Source organism: Mastigoproctus giganteus, chromosome 1 (assembly GCF_048544385.1).
Source record: "Mastigoproctus giganteus isolate SK-2022 chromosome 1, ASM4854438v1, whole genome shotgun sequence".
Taxonomy (NCBI): domain Eukaryota; kingdom Metazoa; phylum Arthropoda; class Arachnida; order Uropygi; family Thelyphonidae; genus Mastigoproctus; species Mastigoproctus giganteus.
In genome coordinates this window covers 63,913,927-63,935,062 of record NC_143575.1, presented here as the reverse complement: position 1 = coordinate 63,935,062, position 21,136 = coordinate 63,913,927, and the positions used below count along the sequence as shown (strand labels likewise).

At 37.5% G+C, this 21,136-nt stretch overlaps 1 protein-coding gene across 4 annotated transcripts in view; it reads right to left on the bottom strand.

The window, feature by feature from the left end:
* Positions 1 to 21,136, bottom strand: part of Vps13 (vacuolar protein sorting 13C) — a 1,645,987-nt gene that overhangs the window by 1,310,086 nt on the left and 314,765 nt on the right. For all 4 annotated transcript variants that reach the window (XM_090373229.1, XM_090373247.1, XM_090373239.1 and 1 more), the window contains exon 15: positions 8,302 to 8,385. In XM_090373229.1, coding sequence (XP_090229355.1) covers positions 8,302 to 8,385 — 84 coding nt within the window. The remainder of the gene's footprint in view (positions 1 to 8,301; positions 8,386 to 21,136) is intronic.

Sequence of the window (21,136 nt, the reverse complement as noted above, 5' to 3'; positions counted from 1 at the left end):
TCACTTTCTACTTCCCTGAGTGTAGTACCACACAGTTGGTACGTTTCTCTTGGGTTATTGCTACCCATATGCAGTACTTTGAATTTGTCAATGTTAAACTTCAGTTGCAAACCAACTGAAGTTTGGAGCAAGAAGCAACTTTTCTACTCTTAGCCTGTTCAAAATCTAGTTTGGACTGATTAATAACTGCTTTACAATTTTTGTGAGCTTTGGTGTAAACAGAAAATGAAACTGAAGAATTGTAAACAAGCCAATTACGATATGCAACATTCTTTTCTTGAACAGCCTTAGCACATTTATTGGAAAACAAAGGTTTAGATAAAGGACGAGAGTTTAAAGTGGAGTGTGGGATAAAGGATTTCATTCCTACAAGAATAATTTCACTGACATGATCTGAGCAAACATTGACATCAGAAGTTTTGAAACAGTAATCCGACAAAGGAAAAGAAGAAAAGAAATCTCGCAGGTCATCCCATTTTGCACCCCTTTAATGCCAAACAACACAAGGTTGGGAATAGCCATGAGATAAAGGCTCCATTGGAGAAGAGATAATCATGAAGTTATTATCTCAGGTGCCTAAAGGACCACTCACTTCAACCATGTACTTAGAAGGGTTGTTTGTGAGAAAAAGATCAAGCTTCTGGCTGTATGGTTAAGATTGTCCGGTATTCTTGCAGGTAAATGAACAATCTGTGCGAGGTCCTTAATAATTGCAAAAGCCTCAGCATCTTGACCAGCTGGGTTGGTGTCACTTGAAAACAGAAGCCAGCTGGAGTTGTGAACATTAAAATCACCAAGGAAAATTACCTCACTGTTAGGAAAGTTGGACTGGAGAAAGTCAAGTTGCAAAGAGAGGAAGTCAAAGAGCTTCAAGAGATTAGTGTAGTTGGGAGAACAGTAGAGACAACAGATGAATTTGACACAATGAGGTAGAGAGACTTTATGCCAGAGAAGATCGAAAAGAGAAGATTCCAAATTACCAAGTCTCTGACAGGCAATATCGGAATGGACATATGCACAAGTACCACCTTTGAGGCAAAAGGAATCGTACAGTGAATAATTTTGACAACTGAGATGAGCAGTAGTTGAATCAACCGATAACTGAGATTCTGTCATAAAAAATATATAAGGTTTGGCAGACTGCAAGTGGAAATGGACGTTGTTGAGATTAGAACTGAGATATTTGTGAAATGAACTAGGAAGTGTTTGGGATGTTTAGATCTTTTCGCAGATAAGCTTGCTCTATTAGTTTTACAATTCATGGTGTGTTCAATAGTAAGAAAAAGTGGGGGACATGCTGTATGCAGTAATGAAAATTTTGGATATGGCATACACATGGTAAGAACATACCCAGATCATTGACATAATGTGGCCTCAACAATGACCCCCCCCATGTCTTAGTAGATGCTAGGGTTCTGTACTCTTATAATCTTGAAATATATGCAGGGAAGAATATACCTTCGAAGCCCAACAAATATGGACTCAAAATATATGTCTTCCTATATGCTACACAATGAGGTAGAGAGACTTTATGCCAGAGAAGATCGAAAAGAGAAGATTCCAAATTACCAAGTCTCTGACAGGCAATATCGGAATGGACATATGCACAAGTACCACCTTTGAGGCAAAAGGAATCGTACAGTGAATAATTTTGACAACTGAGATGAGCAGTAGTGGAATCAACCGATAACTGAGATTCTGTCATAAAAAATATATAAGGTTTGGCAGACTGCAAGTGGAAATGGACATTGTTGAGATTAGAACTGAGATATTTGTGAAATGAACTAGGAAGTGTTTGGGATGTTTAGATCTTTTCGCAGATAAGCTTGCTCTATTAGTTTTACAATTCATGGTGTGTTCAATAGTAAGAAAAAGTGGGGGACATGCTGTATGCAGTAATGAAAATTTTGGATATGGCATACACATGGTAAGAACATACCCAGATCATTGACATAATGTGGCCTCAACAATGCCCCCCCCATGTCTTAGTAGATGCTAGGGTTCTGTACTCTTATAATCTTGAAATATATGCAGGGAAGAATATACCTTTGAAGCCCAACAAATATGGACTCAAAATATATGTCTTCCTATATGCTAGGGTGCTGTACTCTTATAATCTTGAAATATATACAGAGAAGCAACCAAAGGTCCTTACCAAATCAGCCATAGACCAGCTGATGTTGTCAAAAGACTGGCAGAACCTATACATAGGATTGGATAGAACATTACGGCGGATAATTGGTTTACGGATGTCAATTTAGTTTTGGAACTCAGAAAAAGGAAACTCTCTTATGTTGGGGAGGGGAAAAAAAAAAAAAAAAACCGCAACTCCCAGTCAAATTTGTGTCAGCCAAGAGCCTACCTGAAAAACTGAGTTTGTTTGGCTTCATGGAAGAAGCAACAATTGTTTCCTATGTACCGAAGAAATCAGTGAATGTCATCTTGATTTCCTCCTTGCATTTTCATGATGCCATTGACCATGAAACAGGTGATCAGCTGAAACTGAAAATTGTAACATTTTATAATGCAACCAAGTTTGGAGTAGATTCCATGGATCAGATGTGTGCAACTTACAATGTGGAGCGAGATTGTTGTTGTTGGCCAATGGTGATATTCTACGCCATGCTAAACACTAGCAAAATCAATGCACAAGTCATCTACATGGAAAATAAAAAAGAAGTAAAGAGCTGCAGTCTGTTCCACAAGCAACTTTCTGCAGAATTAGTGGCTGAGAAAATTCATCAGAGGACCAGTCCCTCGAACTTCTCTTCAACTAAGGCAATAGAGTGGTGAGCCTTCTACAAGTGCAGAACAGGAGAGAAGTCACAAGTGGTGCACTAATTGCTGACAAGCAACAAAGAGAACCAAACTGACACGGTATTCTTGTGCAAATTTTAAACAATATCTCTGCTTAGAGCACACAGAAATGATTTGTGCATCATGCTCTAAAAAAAGCAACGTTCAATGAACAAGATGAAAAATAATTTTTTATATAAAAATATTTTTTATAAAAAAAATTATTAATAATAAACATTTGAAACATTTCTATATTTTATTTATGAATAAACTAGAGTGATTTTTAAACATAGCCTTTAATTTTTTGATATGATTGTTTGTTTATTTGTTTATTTGGTTTTTAGGAGCATTAGCAACTAAAGCCATATTGCTCCGGGATATGTGGTGATCATTCCCTGACCTTTCCACATCCTCCGTATTTGGTGGTGACGGGCTCAAACCCCGGTCTAATCAAGAAGCATGTGCTACGCACTGCTGCTCCTTCCCACCTGGCTAAAGAAACGCCTTTTTGATATGAAACCTAGTATGTATCTGAGAGAAACATGTGACAACTATGTCTGTTTTGCTGATGTGTCCAACTAAGGACTAATCCAGTTAGACTCATACACTTCCTCTACAATGGATTCAGAGAGGTATTTAGCATTACATTAGTAGAGGCATATAATGCAAGAAAACAAGCTTACACAGCATCAGCCAAAAAAAAACCCATTGCCATTTCACCCCTCCATTCGTTCGAAATACCAGTCCAGCTGAGCCTTAAATTTGTTTAGGCTATCAACTTCCACATCAAGGGATGGAAGTCTGTTCCACCAACCAACTACCCGCTGGCTAAAGGCAAATTTCTGCACATCTATCCTACATCTGTCTTTCCTCAATCTGAATTTGTGCCCTCTCAGGTGATTATTCTGGGCAAGACGAAGAATCCCATCGGCATTCAGCATGCTCAAACCATTCAAGGCTTTATACACCTCTATCAAGATCACCTAGACGGTGCCTGGTCTCCAGATGCTGTAATTTGCAAACCTTAAGCCTTTCTTCATAAGAGCAACCCTTTGTTCCATTCAATAATCTTGTTGCCCTTCTCTGTACTTGTTCCAGCAGCTCTACATCCTTCTTGAAATGAGGCCTCCAGACCTGTAAACATTACTCAAGTTGTGGCCTGACCATTGCCTTATACAAGGGAATGATCACCTCCTTATCCCTGCTAGAAAAATTCCTGTATATCATTGACAAGACACCATGAGCTACTCTTGCAGCCCATCTGCACTGCACAGAGAACTTCATATCTCTCTGCACAATTACCCCAGGTCCTTTTCATTCTCTACCACTGTCAGGTAGTACCACAGAGTTGATACATTGCTCTGGGGTTGCTATTTCCCATATGTAGTACTTTACATTTGTCAATGTTAAACTTCATCTGCCAGCTCTCAGCCCATCTGCTCAACCTTTCCAGATCCTGTTGCAGCAGCAGCATAGCGTCAGTAGTGTCCTTAACAACCCTGCCAACCTTTGTATCATCTGCAAATTTGGGCATTAAGCTTGATATACCATCATCAATATCATTTATAAATACAGAAAACAATAATGGACCCAACACTGAACCCTGAGAGACTCCACTAATAACATTAGTCCACGATGAGCAGTGTCCATTGATTGCCACTCTGTCTTCTCCCCCTCAACCATCCCTTTATCCATAGCAGCAATTTGTCTCCAATGCCACACTGCTCCAATTTGTGCAGCAGTCTTCCATGTGCAACAGTATCAAAAGCCTTTCTAAGATCCAAATATATAATATCAATGTTATTCCCTGCATCCAGTTCTTTTGTGACTGCATCATAGTATCCAATCAAATTGGTCAGGCAAGACTTTCCCTTAACAAAACCATGCTGTGTCCGAGCTATACCTGAAGTCTTTTCTAGGATCCTGCAGTGCTTCTTTAACCAGTGTCTCCATTAATTTTCCTGGAACAGAAGTTAAACTCACAGGTCTATAATTACTTGTGTCAATTTGTGAATTGGGAACACATTTGCACATCTCCACTCTATGGGTACCTCCCCTGAGTCCAAAGAAGCTCTCATAGTTATGGCTAAGGGTTTGCTTACTTCCTTTGCTGCCTCCTTTAAAATAATGGGATAGATCCCATCCACCCCAGATGACTTTTTTATGTTTATCTTCAACAATTTCTCCTCCACGTTCCTCTCAGTTATTACAAAATCATCTAGCTCACTGCCAGAGTTTACTTCACCTTTGGCATTCCCCTTCCTGAATAACTCCTCATGTGTGAATGTAGAGGCAAAATACTTGTTTAGCTTGTTAGCCACCTGAGTAGGATCCTCAACTGTTGAACCATCAATATCCAGTGGGCCAATCTGATTCATCCCCTTCCTTCTAGAGTTTACATAGGTAAAGAACTCTTTCTGTTTTTCTTTGCATCCTTTGCCAAGCATTTCTCATAAACTGCCTTTGCCTTCCTAATCTCCTTTGTGACTTGGTTACAGACCAACTTATATCTATCATAGGCTTCCATGTCACCCATTAAGTTATATGTATCCCGTGCATTTTTCTTCTCCGCTGTATGTCTCATTAGTTCATCTGACATCCATTTAGGACTAAACCTTGAACAATATTTCTTAGTTGGTATGTAAAGCCTAGTAGCTTCCTAGATAAGTTCTTTGAATGCTTCCCATTTTTAATTTGCTGTTGGTAACATCATTAGTTGGTCCCACTGTATAGAATTTAAATAGTGTCTGAGACCATTGTAGTCGCCTTTACGAAAGCAAAAACCCTTCCCTTTACCCCTGATGGTAGTTACCTCTTTGAGTAAATCCCACTTCAGCACACTGTGATCATTGCCACCTAGTGGTTCCTTTATCTGCAGATTCTTAATGCATGAAGAATCACTACTGATAATCAGATCAAGAGTATTACTCCCTCTAGTTGCCTACCGAACATGCTGATATAGAAAACAATCATCCAATAAATCCACAAAAGCCTTGCTAGTGTGTGTGAGTGACCAACCCACAAATTCCAGTCAATTTCTGGGAAATTAAAATACTCCATTACAAGACTCTCTGATTTACTGGCCCAATCTATTTCCCTGTACAGTTTCTTATTATACTCATCAGAGTCATTAGCCCTATAGCACACTCCTACTCGCAATTTTGATCTCCCAATGCTTATGTCACACCAAACTGACTCGGCACTGCACTGTCCAGCGATGTCGATTGGCTTCACTTCCTTGGATTTTGTGTTTCTTAACTAATAGCATAAGTCCTCCTCCGTTCCTATCCTGTCTATCCTTTCTGTACACATTGTACGCCCCAAATTCCAGTTCTGCATTCCTTATACCTGTGTGACACCACGTCTCTGATATTCCAACAATATCTGCTTTTGATGTTTTGAGCAACACCTCAAATTCATCAAATTTATTTACCAAACTCCTACCTTTGGTGTACACACAAGTATACATGCAACTGTTCCTATTTTTAGCTACCCTAACACAATCATGTGTTTACTTGTACCACAATGATTCCCAGCAGTCTCTGAAATATCCTGCATCTTATTTTCCAGGCTGCTGCTCATTCCAATAGAAACAGTGCAGGAATCACTTTGACCTCTGCCAGTGGCTACTGTTAATCTATTAGTCCTTGTACCCCCCCAAGCTAGCAGTTTTTCAACCCATCTAACACTGCCCCAATAGCATCAGCAAATATTCTTGCACCCTTTCTATTTAAGTGTATCTAATCCCTGTAGAAGCAATCTCTCCTGTTAACAAGTACAGAGCAGTCTGAAAAAAATTCTATCCCTTGAGCCTTGCACAATCTTTCCAGGGCCGAACTGATCAACAAGGCTCTCATCATATACTCCCTCCTATCGTGTCTGGGTAGAATTGCAGACACTTTCAAATTCAACCCTAATTCACGTCTTTTTTTCAACAGTGACCTGTACTTGTTAAGTAATTCTGCCGGTCTCCTACTCTTAATATCATTTGTGCCAACGTGTACAACTATATCACCTTTTGTGCCCTTAAAGATAATATCCGCTCTACAACATCATCAACCTTTGCCTCTGGTCCTGTTCCTCCTATCCTTTTTACAAAGCATGTTCCCCGTTTCCCTGACAATAGAGTCACCAACAACTACTAGTTCCTGTGGGACCAGTGCATTCTGCCTTGGGGATTGCCGCTGTGTTGCATGATGACCAAGTGCAAGCTCTGGCGTTGATGTCAGCAGCTGAGAGCTTGATGGAGCCCTCAATTTATCCTTCGAGCGCATCCACCCTGTCCTTCAAGCTCTCATATAGGCCCATAACAACGCTGAGTTGTCGCCTGATTTCCTTACACTCCTTACATTGCACACACACACACACAAAGACATCCCCCATGGCAATATTATGTCCCATACCTGATTGCTCCACAAACATCATGCAAGCAGTGCATTTTAAAAGGCTGTGATTCAGAGGGCAACTTCCTCCCCCTCAGTTCTCCTCTGAGCCACAGCATTCCCATTAGCTTGAGCCTTTTGCTTTGCTGCTCTGGTCCGAGTCATGATTTCAATTTAATTTCAATAAAATTATAACCCTAAACTTGTATCCCAACACAGTTATAACGCTATATATATTTTTCAGTATTGAGTATTATCTACAAGTTCCTTTTATATAACTTCCGTATCAAGTTATGTATTAATTAATTATGTTATGTTTGTAATCAAAGTTGTTATATGTATTTAGTTAAAAAGTACAATTTAATTGACAATGAAGTTTAACAAGATTAATAGATTTTACTGATTGATTGACAATATTATATTATATACTATAAGCTTACGCTATCTAGTTCGGGATATAACGTTGTATCGTATAACAATGGCGGCAAGTTACGAACGGTAAATCTACAGACACTTAAGTATTAATTAACTTCCAAATCTCGTTGTCTCAATTCAGAATAAACTAAGGATCCTGACTAGGTCTATAAGCTACTTATAGAAAATAATTTGATATAATAATTGGTCAATAAAGCAGCTAAATATGGCTAATAAAACTTCTCGTTCAGCAGAGCTGCAACTTGTAACACATGGATTTGATACCCTTACCGATACTAAGTACTACCTACAAATTCTCTATCTAAGTTAAACTTTAAACTAAGTATCGTAACTAGGAATATAAAGTTCCTCTAGAAAATAAGTTAATATGCCAATTTAAGCTAATAAAACAGAAAAAACTTCTCTATTCCAGGAGCAGTAAAAAACTTCGCCTGCACAAGGCTACTCTCAATTCTCTTAGTCAATGATTTAGTCATGTACTCAGTCTGTTTATGTTTAATGTTAATGTCTGTCTATGTATGTTTAATTCTCCTCTTAAGGTGTGGCACTTGGCTTTGATACCTGAAGGAAGTGATACAATAATAAACTGCACAGAAATTTTGATTGGTTAAATATTTTACAATTAACAATGCCATATTAACTTTTAAGAGATTCTAAAGGGGTAAACATTTTGATTAACTTATCTTACTTAATAGCTTCTGCTGATGGTCTCTGCTCAACAGTAGTAGAAACACCTTTAAGATGAATTTTCATTACTTCTGAGGATCTAAAACTAAAAAATATGTAAAATTAAAATTCTTTTTTAGGATTGTTTACGAAATGCATTTATAAAACTAATTACACTGATATAATGTGCCACAATCGTTGTCATACAGTTGAATTAACCAATTTTCCTGTTGAAATGGAGTAGTCCACTCTACTGGGGAAATACAAAAGTCAATATTTTGTGTTCAGTATACTGTAAACACAGACCAAATGTGTAGTGTTTATAAGTTCTACATATGTTAGAGATGACTTCACAATTATTTGCTGTGAGCTAATTACCTGATAAAGTGAAACAGTACATAAAGTCCAAACAATAATAATAAGTAACAAATGAAAGTATTAATTCATGGAAAGTTTCAGTACCACCACTTTTCAAAAACATATTAATATCTCTAGTTGTAAAAATATTGGCAAACCTCAACTGTATTCTAACAATGGAAATTCACTGGAAATGTATTCTTTCTAGTTCATAATGAAAAATACCAGTAATCTTCTTTCAAATTTAAACAGATGGCTAAAATGAATAAAACAGTAATAAAAACAAGTACATTTACATGGAATTCAAATACAAAACAAATATCAACAGCAATAGCTAAGTTACTGACTAAAAGCATTGCTGTTAATCTTTGGAACAAATCATAAGTGCATGTCTCGAATGGTTCATTGTCTTGTTCAAAGATGCCATCACCACTGAGGAACAACAAAAACACTGGCAGGTCTATAAATCTGCAATAATATTCAGATAGCCCACAGCTATCAGTCACTGTTAAAGTTGTATCAGATGATTGAGACTCCCAATAAAAACCTTCTCTGCCCCACTGCAACTGCCGCCACCACCAAGGGAACACACCTTATAATTAGTAACTTGTAGTGTGGCACACTGCAGTAGTAGTAACTGCAGTAGTAACTGAAACGGTGTTTTAAAATGTACTAAATAATTAGCTCAAATGACAAAATCATGTAGGCTGGCATATTTTTGTATTAAGCTAGGAATTTAGAAAGTCAGTAATATACAGTCAGCTGGAAACCTTACAATAAGTTTAGCCTACAATCATGCATCAACCAAGAGCAGCAAAGCAAAGAAATTAAAGTAGAGGGAATGCTCTAAATCAGGAGAGAGAGAGAGAGAGAGAGAGAGAGAGAGAGAGAGAGAGAGAGAGAGAGAGAGAGAATGCTCTAAATCAGGAGAGGGGGGGGGGGGAATGCTCTAAATCAGGAGAGAGAAGGAATGCTCTAAATCAATCGACAGCAGTTCTCCTGTGAATCACAGCAACATTTGTTATGCTACTTGTAGCCTACTGATAAGTTAACAAAATGTAGTTATCAGTAGTGATCTGTGTTATGCATGTGTTATGCATTCCATGGGAATGCATAACACAGAAAATACATGGGCGTGTTAGGTTTACTAAGAGTAAAAACAGATGCATGTATACTTGCATGTACCCTAATTCTAGGGGCAGTGTAAACAAATCTCATGAATTTAAAATACTCGTTAAATCATCTGAAACTGTAGGAATAACAAAGACATGCTGCAACTTAGACATAAGGGATGCAGAATTTGAAGGTGGGGAGTAGGATATGTATCAAAGAACACAGGATGGGAGGGAAGAGAGGAATTATGCTCTTAGTTAAGAAGCACACAGAATGTAAGGGAGTGCACCCGGACAATGTTGATAGATAGTTCAGAGTGCATTACAATGGGGGATTTTAGCTTCACAAATATTAACTTAAACTTGTGGATTGGTCACTCACACAGTAACAAGACTTTTCTGGATTTACTGGGTAACTGTTAGAGAGGCAACAAGAGAGCAATACTCTTGATATGCTTATAAACAGTGACTCTCTTTGTATATTAAGAATCTGCAGATAAAAGAACAACTAGGTGGTATTAGGTATTTTGGGGGTCTGACGGCTCCTGGGATTTCTCCCATCTACGCGTCTGTTCTATGTATCGGACAAGCCAGGGATTTAAAATTGTGTGGGATATGTACTATGTAGTATGTTGTGCCCATTGTTCATCCGGCCTGTTAGCGCTGGGCCCCCAGTGAGATGCAACGTTACCAATACCAGCCACGGGAAGGCTGGCTGGGTGTTACCAATATTTGTGCTCTGGCAAGTACTGCCACTTATTTTCCAGGGATTTCAGTGGCTAGGACCAAAAAAAAAAACGCAGTTGAAATTAGTGATACTTAACAAGTTAGTATTAATAGTATTCAACGTGGGGGGTGTGCAGTAAAAGTGAGTTTTAAAAGCCAAATAGGTTCAGGCAAAAATTTTGATGTTCTCTTTTAATTTTTGATGTGTAGGGCTAAATGCTATGGAAGAGAAAAGTTTGGAGTGAGGAGGCTGAAGACTGTGGGAAAGAAATTGGAAGTAAGGGCTGACAGAATTGATGACCCCTGCAAGCAGTGAGGCATGCCCTTGCCCCACCAGAGTGAGAAAATTGGGGAGGGGAGGCAAGCCTCTCCTCCCCACCTCCCCAGGAGTTTGGAAAGAAAGATCCACTCAAGAGAGTGCAGATTTGGGTCACCAATGGGCTGTCCCAGCAGGAGAGTGTCACCACATATCATTATCAGTTTGCATGCCCGGAAAAGCTGGACATTGAGTCTAGTCCAGGTGGGACAATAATAGGGGGTTAAATCTGAGATGTCATCATTCCAGACTGCATATAGTCTGGGTACTATTTTCTGGTCATTATCTTGGGATCAGAACATGTAGGTTAGTGCAAATGCATCATTTTAACATAGCTATCTGCCAAAGTAGTTAAATTAATTAATTAAATTGGCATCGTTTTGGTTATATCTCATATTGTGACTGCCTGCCTTCATGAGTTGCCATTGTATTGTACTACCTCAAATAAATAACACTTCACCAGTGGAGAAGACTATTGCTATTTATTCTCAGCGGATACCACCACCCAGACGGCACCATTTCAAAGCTTGTTGGCTTCTCTTCGGTGGATGGGCAGGTACCCTGGTGTTGCAATAGTGACAACCCAGTTATGAAGTATAACTTCACAATATGAGAGATGTCTGATGGTGCGTAGTGATATAGACTATAAAGTATTTAAGGGTGAAGGTATTTAAGTTGTGAAGGCTATATCTCATAGCCTTCACATTTGGTTATATCTCATATCACAATATGAGATATAACCAAAACGATGCCAATTTAATTAATTAATTTAACTACTTTGGTAGGTAGCTATGTTAAAATGATGCATTTCCACTAACCTACATGTTAGTCATTCTACCTCATAGCATGAGGCCTTTGCCCTTAAATACTTTATAGTTTATATCACTACGCACCATCAGACATTGCATACTATTAATACTAACTTGTTAAGTATCACTAAGTTCAACCGTGATTTTTTTTAAATTTTTTTTTTTAGTCCTAGCCACTGAAATCCCTCGAAATTAAGTGGCAGTACTCCCCAGAGTACAAATATTGGTAAACCCAGCCAGCCACCCCATGGCTGGCTGGGTGTTACCATCAGTTACAATCTTCAAGTAAAGGGTCTCCTTGGCAACTGAAAAGGCACCAGTTTGGGACTTATTCAAAGAAATTAATGTGAAGGATAAAGAAAAGAGATTCTGCTTTCACAGAAGTAATTGCAAAAGTATTAAATATTTTTTTAGTTCTTTTCATAGTGAACGACTGATATTTAAAAATGTGTATGCTAAATGTGGAGTATTCTGAGCAATAATCATATAAACTACCATAAATGTTTTATACAACAAAAAAATATTGTTTAAGATAGAGATAAAAACTAATGCCATGATCACCATACTAGCAAGAAGAAAAAGCATACAATAATTATAAATTGTTAAAGGACACAGAATTCTAAATTAAACAAATATTTTGTAATGAAGTTACTCAATTATGCTAAAACATGTGAAATTTCCTTAGCTAATAATGCAAAGAAAATTAATAAAGAATTCTTTATAAAATGAATATAGCACTTCACTGTGTATAGCAAACAAAGGAATTTATTAGGAGTGGAATAATGCAATCATAATTTTGTTGCATAAGAAAGGAGATAAATCAGAAATTGATAATTACAGACCATTAGCTTGTCCCACATCTACAAGTTGTTCACAAGGGTCATTACGAATAGATTAGAAAGAATACTTGATGAGATTCAACCAAAACAGAAAGCTGGCTTTAGGACAGGATTCTCAATTAGGGATCTCCTTTGCATAATATTGTAAATAAGAGTAGGAGACCTGTGGAATTATTTAACAAGTACAGGTCACTGTTGAAAAAAAGCCGTGAATTAGGGTTGAATTTGAAAGTGTCTGCAATTCTGCCCAGACCCGATAGGAGGTAGTATATGATGAGACCATTATCAATCAATTCGGCCCTGGAAGGATTGTGCAAGGCTCAAAGGGTAGAATTTTTTTCAGTCTGGTCTGTACTTGTTAACAAGAGAGACTGCTTCTACGGGGATGGGAGGGTGGTAAATAGAAAGGGTGCAAGAATGTTTGCTGATGCTATCGAGGCAGTGTTAGGTGGGTCGGAAAACTGCTAGATTGGGGGGTTACAAGGACTAATAGATTAACAGTAGCCACTGGCAGAGGTGAAAGTGATTCTCGCACTGCTTCTATTAGAATGAGGAGCAGCCTGGAAAACAAGATGCAGGATATTTCGGAGACTGCTGGGAGTCATTGTGGTACAAGTAAACACGTGGGTTGTGTTAGTGTAGCTAAGAATAGGAACAGGTGCTTGTATAGCCTAGTGGTCAGGCGCACGGGTGCATAAGTACACATGCCTTGAGTGACCAGGGTTCAAGCCCGTGACTACTGAATACGGTGCTGTTTCTTGTAATCTGTCTATCTTGTGAACTCCTCTGACCATTTGGTCGTCCCAGAGTACAAACAGAAAATTTATTTATTTATTTATAGTTGCGTGTACACTGATGCTAGGAGTTTGGTAAATAAATTTGATGAATTTGAGGGATTGCTCAAAACATCAAAGGCAGATATTGTTGGGATATCAGAGATGTGGTGTCACACAGATATAAGGAATGCAGAACTGGAATTTGGGGAGTACAATGTGTACAGCAAGGATAGACAGGATAAGAAGGGAGGAGGGGTTATGCTATTAGTTAGGAAACACATAAAATCAAAGGAAGTGAAGCCAGTCGACATCGCTGAACAGTGCAGTGTCGAGTCAGTTTGGTGTGACATAAGCAATTGGAGATCAAAATTGAGAGTACAGGTCAACCATAACTAATCCGGCAGCGTTGGGACCTGTGGGGTGCCGGATTAGTGAGTTTGCCAGATCAACAGTGATTATATTAGCACATACAGTTTACCCAACAGCTAACACCTAATTCTACCTTTAATTAACATGCTGACTGCCAAGCTAGTTTAAGAAAAAAATTCCCCAGGAGCCAAAAAAGATTTAGCAAATAATTTGATTAGTAATTCTAAAATAAATATTGTAATGTCAGCATTGTCATTTTTTAGTTTAAAATATCAAAAAAAGAGGTTTTTTTTGTGTGTGTTGTATATATGTGGCCAACATGATCCAATAGGTTACTTTATTTCTTGAGAAGCCGTGCCGGCCACATACATGTGACACTATTACAGCATACATATGAAGGTCGTTTGTGATTAGTTTATTGCAAGCGCGGCAATAAAATTAAATGCGATAAAATAAACTCTCAAACGTCGCAATAAATTTGTCAGTATTGTTTGTGAAAACAAGTTCATTAGTCACCATATTATCCATCATATTGTGTTGTTTTTTCACAAGTTTGTACAAGTGTGTTGTAAAAAAAAAAAATCTAAAAAGGAATGACTAAAAGAAAATTACTAAAATAAGAGGAACTAAGAAAAATTGTTGGAATTTACAACTAAGCAGAGAAACTTCTCACAGACACATCGCTGTCAAGTTTTTTCAGAAGTTCAACTTTATCTGTTATGGACAATGTACAGTGTTTGCACTTTACACCACAAGAAGCACTTCCTTTATGCATTGAAACCATGGCTGGGATTAAATGTGAGCAGGTTATAATAATAAATGCAAAAAAAAAAAACAAGTATGAATAGCTTGCCAGTGTTTAAGAGTTCATGCCAACAGCTGATGCTGCAACCAATGCCACCAAAACAGTAGTGGCAGATTGGTGTGCCTACCGGGGAAATTTGAAATTATGTCCAAATTAGCAGTGGAACCAGATTAGTGACCTGAAGGAGTGTGTTATAGGCCTAATGACTCTGATGAGTATAATAAGAAACTGTACAGGGAAATAGAGTGGGCCAGTTAATCAGAGTCTTATAATGAGAGATTTTAATTTCCCAGACACTGACCGGAATTTGTGGGAATTTATAATCATTGAAGGAGCAGTAATTGAAAAAGTGGATTTATATACTGCTACTCCCTGGCTTACGTAATACTCTACTTATGAAAATTCAACTTATGCAAGTTTTTGCCGACCGGTGCAAAATTTAAAAAATCGTGGAAACGTATTTTGCATCCCGCAGGAATAAATGGAGGTATTGTGAAAATACCATAACGTGAACCCAATAACACATTGTGTTTTTTGGGTTTTTTTTTTTTTTTTTTTTTTTTTGGTAATTCATTCCAAGACCTTGGAAGTTGAAATTTTGGTTATATAACTAAGGTATTTATCTCTCTGAAAGGTAATCTTTATAATGGAAATTGCACTACACTTTCATTGCTATCATACGTTCCGTTATAAGAATCAATTCTGAATGCCTTTGTGATATTTTTCTAAAACACATTTCTGGAGGATCACTCATCATCATCATCATCAACCATTTTCAATCCACTGGAGGTTGAAGGCCTCTCCGGGAACTTTCCAGTTCCTTCTGTTTTGTGCAATGGCCATCCATTTACTACCCACAAACTCATGAATTTCATCGATCCATCTCAGCCGTTGTCGTCCAGGTTTTTTTCTAGCTCCTCTTGGGTACCATTCTGTTATTTTCTTAGTCCATCTGTCATCATGTCTTCGAGCTATGTGTCCTGCCCAAGACCATTTTAGTTCTTTAGTTTTGATAACAATGTCCTTTACTTGAGTTTGCTGCCTAATCCATATTTTTCTCTTCTTATCTAACAGTCTTATTCCCAATATAATTTGTTCCATTCTTCGCTGTGTAGTTCTCAGCTTCTCTTCCATTCTTTTGGTGAATGCCCAAGTTTCACTTTCATAAGTCATAGTGGGGAGTATACATTGGTTCATTATTTTACATTTCAGACAAACTGGGATATTGCTCTTCAGTATGTGACTATATTTCCTGAATGCTATCCATCCAAAATTTATTCTTCTCTTGATTTCCAGCCATTTATCGTTATTACAGCTAATAACTTGTATCAGATAAGTATAAAACTCCACCTTTTCAATTACTGCTCTTTCAATTTTTGTGTTTTTGTGTTATATCTCTTCCTCCCAATTTTAACAACTCCACAGTAACGTCATCTTCCCCCGGAGCTTTCTGATCGTTCATTTTCTTCAACACATGTTCACCTCATCAGGAAGGACATCGTGTACACTGTATGTGATACTAATTTGTAATCCACATTCCCCACTGCTGGCATCATTCCCTCGCTCCTTGTATAATTCTCTATAGTAGTCTTCTGCTATTTGAATCATGCCTTCTCTGCTATTTATAAGTACACCATTGCTATTCTTCAGTTTCAGTATCATTTGTCTTTCCGTATTACTGCTCATGGCTATTGATTTAAGTCCTTTGTTTTCCCTTAATGCTTGTTCTACTTTTCTTGTGTTAAATCTTCATGTCCTCTCTGAGTCTCTTTCTAATGGCTTTGCATAACTCAGTATACTCAATTTTTTCCTTGTCAGTGTTTATCTTGCTCTTCATTTTTCGCCTTCGGTTCATCATAACAAGTGTTTCTTGACTAATTTTTTCTTCTTTGAATTTCTTTTTCCCTATCACTTTATCACTTTGAGAAAGTTGTAATATTCCTCTTCAATATCTTGGTCCTCAGCAGTCTGCAGAAGTTCAAACTTGTTCTTAAGTTCCAGTACATACTGTTTTTTCTCCTCTTCTGTTATCTCAAAGACATTCGTATTATTTTCTCGAGTCAGTTTTTTCCTTTCCTTTCCTACATCTTTATCAAGTGTGCATCTTACCATTCTGTGATCACTTCCAACATTTACCTTATTCGGGATGGTAACATCATTCACAATATATCTTCTGTTAGTGAGGATGAAGTCGATTTCATTAGTTGTTAATCCATTTGGACTCTTCCATGTCCACTTTCTTTTAACCCTTTTCTTGAAAAAAGTGTTCATTAGTGACGGTCCTCATGATTCTGCAAATTCCACGTCTTTCACCTCGTCCACCAATTCCAAAATGCCCTATAGTTCCTCTTTCTGTGCTGTTTTGTCTTTTTCCAACCTTAGCATTGAAGTCCCCTATAATAATAGTGTAGTGGGTTTTCTGCTCATTCAGAAGACTCAATTTCGGAAGACTCAATGTAGAAGACTACATTTCTTCAACCTCTTCATCATTATGGCTCGATGTTGGTGCATAAGTCATTATAACCTTTAGCTTATACCTCTTAGAAATCTTGAGTATTAGTCTTGACACCCTTGGTGATGTACTTTTGAATTCCAAAATGTTGTTTTTTATATCTTTATGGACCAGAAACCCAACTCCACCTTCACTCCTTTCACTGTTTCCATTGGTGTACAGCAGATTTCCACTTGATAAACTTATACGTGATTCATTTCTTCTTCTTGTTTCTACTACCATAAAACAATAAAAACAATTTGCACTTTCCAGTTTATTGGGCTTTTCTGTTAGTGCAATCTATTATAAAGAGTAGTAAACTCGATCTTATTGCATTTCCAGTAATTCCGATAATGGTATAATGGTGAAATAGGTTTTTACGTTATTATAGTGAAATGAGTTTCCCTTCACTGAAATCTTCAATCATATAAAAAACCATAAATAAATTTTCAGAATCTTCTCTTCATTCCTATTTATTTGTTACAATGGTGAAGGGAAAGGGACCAACAGAAAGTGCAAGTGCTGGCAGTGCTAAGAAACGAAACAAAATTGATTCAGAAATGAAGATGATTAATTAAGAAATACGAAGCGGGACAAAGTTTGTCATCTATTACATGGAATTATGTCTCACTGCTTCAACAGTGAATACTATTTTAAGGGACAAAAGGCATATAAAAGAACATGTTAAAGGATCAATGCATTTAGGATCAACAGTGATCACTGAGTCAGGTGCTATATTGAAGATGGAAAAGCTATTAATAATTTGATGGAAAATCAGATTCAAAAGCAAGTGCTCCTGAGTCCAATTGCCATTCAAGCAAAAGCAAGAAATATTTATGAAGATATTAAAGATAAGTAAGGCAAACCCAAAGCCAAGTTTGTGGCAAGGAACAGGTGGTTCAATAGGCTGAAGCATTGCGCTGGTTTCCAAAACATTAAATTATACGGTGAAGTCGCCAGTGCCAATTCTGCAGCTGCAGAGAAATTTTGTGGTGTGTTAGAAAAAGCCCTTTCTAAATCTCCACAGCCCTCAACTTCCGCAGCGGTGTGCTTATCAGCTGGAGAGTTAATTCTGGCAACGATACTCAAAACTTGCTGACTTTATGCCTGACTCCTCTCTCTTTTTGTAATTTTGTACACTTTTGTAATTTTTGCTGCGCATGAGATAAAAAAAAAATTGAATAAATAATTCTATTTACATGTTCGTCGAACATTTCTTTTTTGCTTCAATCAAATTTGCGAATGCTGCATAAGCATTTAGGGAAATTCCGACTAACGTAAAATTCAGACTTTTGTAGAGTTCAATGGAACGCAACCACTATGTCAGTAGGGGAGGGAGTGGCTGTACTTATCTGGGACAAGTAATTAGCTGTAATAATGATAAATGAATGGAAGTCAAGAGAAGAATAAATTTCAGATGAATAGCATTCAGGAAATATGGTCACATACTGAAGAGCAATATCCCAATTTGTCTGAAATGTAAAATAATGAACCAATGTAGACACCCCACCATGACTTATGGAAGTGAAACTTGGGCACTCACCAAAAGAATGGAAGAGAAGCTGAAAGCTACACAGCGAAGAATGGAATGAATTATATTAGGAATCAGACTGTTAGATAAGAAGAGAAACACATGGGTTAGGCAGCAAACTCAAGTAAAAGACATGCTTATCAAAATTGAAGAGCCAAAATGGTCTTCGGTAGGAAATGTAGCTCGAAGACATGACAGATGGACTACGAAAATAACAGAATAGTACCCAAGAGGAGCTAAAAGAAAACCTGGAATTCAACAATGGAGATGGACAGATGAAATTCGTGAGTTCATGGGTAGTAAATGGATGGCCATTGCACAAAACAGAAGGAATTGGAAAGTTGCTGGAGAGGCCTTCATCCTGCAGTGGATTGAAAATGGTTGATGATGATGATGATGTACATGTGTCTGCAATTCTTGACATGATAGAACAGATTATAAACTGAAAGTCTTGTGGATTAAATCAAAACTTGAAGGAATCTGTAAAGCTCTAGGGGAAAATTTTTAACAGCATGGCCTGCCGTTGTAGGTAGAAGGAACCTATTCTGTAGAGTTTGTTTGCTTGTTATATGGTTTTTAGGAGTATTAGCAACTAAGGCCATATTGCTCCGGGGATGTGTGGTGGTCATTCCCTGACCTTTCTGCATCCTCCGTATTTGGTGGTCACGGTCTCGAACTGAGGTCTAATCAAGAAGCATGTGCTACACACTGCTGCTCCTGCCCACCTGGCTACGGAGGCACCTATTTTGTAGAGATGTTATTCATTTGAACAAAGGTAGTGCAGGATTTTTGCCATTATCATTGAGGATACCTGGTGCATTCAAGGAAACTGCTAATTAGATGAGAGAGGGCTAATATAGATCTGCAGTTATCTGATAATATGGATGAAAATAATGCTTGCATCTGCCTCAAGAATTCTTGTTTGTTGTCAGAACAGCTGATGTTGGCAAAACAAGCCTAAACTTCAAGGGGTGTGTCAGGGTAGTAAACTATATAAGAATACTTAGTCTTAACTGTTTATACAGTAATATCAGGAGTGTTGGCAATAAAATATTCCTGGCTAAATCAACTAATTCTGAGATAATAGGGCTAACAAAAACATGGGGCCACCCAGAATGAAGATGACCAGTTCTATTATGGCATCTATAATATTTTAGGAAAGATTGGTAAGATATATTTGCCAAGACTGAATCTGTGTGGTGTAAATTAGTTGGAAACAAAGGTATAATAGAATGGGAGTAATCTACAGGCCAGAAGATCGTGAAGAGTATGATGAGAGTCTCTGCATGCACACAGAATGGGCAAGCAAGTGTGACTTCAATCTGACCCAGATTGACTGGAATAAGTGGAAAGGAAACTCACCATAGGGAAATTTTTTTAAAAAAATAAACAATGATTATTATTTATACCAGCATATTAGAGAAAATACTAGGAGTGAAAATATCTTGACCTCATCATCACTCACAAATCAGACGACATCACCGACCTTAAAGTACAGGAACCATTGGCTGGTAGTGATGATGCAGTCATTAGCTGGAAGATGAAGAAAGATGTTGCAGTAGTTACAGGTAAAGGCATGGGCTTTAATTTCAGAAGAAGGGACTATAACAGTTTAAGGCACTATATGGCATCTATTACTTGGGAGGATTGCAGATTTAGGATGAATACATAGAATTATGGAATACCTTTAAACAAAAATAAAATCACAGCATCAATGAACACATACAATCCATTAAGAAAATATTGCACAAGGAGGATGCCGAAATGGACAAATGTAGAGCTGGCCAATCTAACACAGTATAAAAAAGACAGCACGAAATAATTAGAGAGTGATGAAACATACTCGAGTTGATCTGTAATAGCCCCACACCAGTGGATATGAGAATTATTTTATTTTATTTCTTTACTTTTTATTTAATTTTCTAATTATAATTTTTTATTTTTAATTAATTAATTCATTTATTTTATTATTCATTTATTTATTTTATTATTTATTCATTTTATTTTATTATTTATTCATTTATTTATTTTATTTTATTTATAATCCCAAATTTTATTTGAATGATCCCAAAGCCACTTTGGGCATTCAGCAGAGGATAGTTGGGGCCCACAACAATTCACACTTAATTGTGGTCCACCTTCTCTTGGTGTAGACAGGCACTGGGCAGGCTTTCCAGGCAATTGCCTTCCTGGTGACAAAGTGGCCAGAAACAACTAAAAACCACAACACACACAACACAAACATAACATTACACACATTTCTGGCCTTTTATGATTTGTATTCATCAAAATGTACCTAAGTGGAATTAAACTAGTTTTCTGGAGCCACACTACATAAGGTACTATACAGGTCTACACGTAACAGTACCACAGATAAGATTAGGGAGACCAAGACTCCATATGAAAGAGCACTAGCTAAGACAGCAAAGAATGTTGACAGGGAATTATTCATGTATGTGAATGCAGTAAAGAAGAAAGCAAATCAGATCAAATTCTTGTGTACTGGGTGTGGGAAAGTCTCTAAGATAACCCAGCTGATGATGCTGATAAATTGAATATGTACTTTGCAGTGATCTTTACTGATGAAAGACCCTTCATGCTGAGAACAGGCTGTGTGAGTGAAGCTGAGCCATATGAAATTAGTGACTTTGAAATTACAGATCACTGTTTATTAGCAAAAAACTTTCAAACTTTCAAGCATAAAGGCAAGTAAGGCTCCCAGAGTT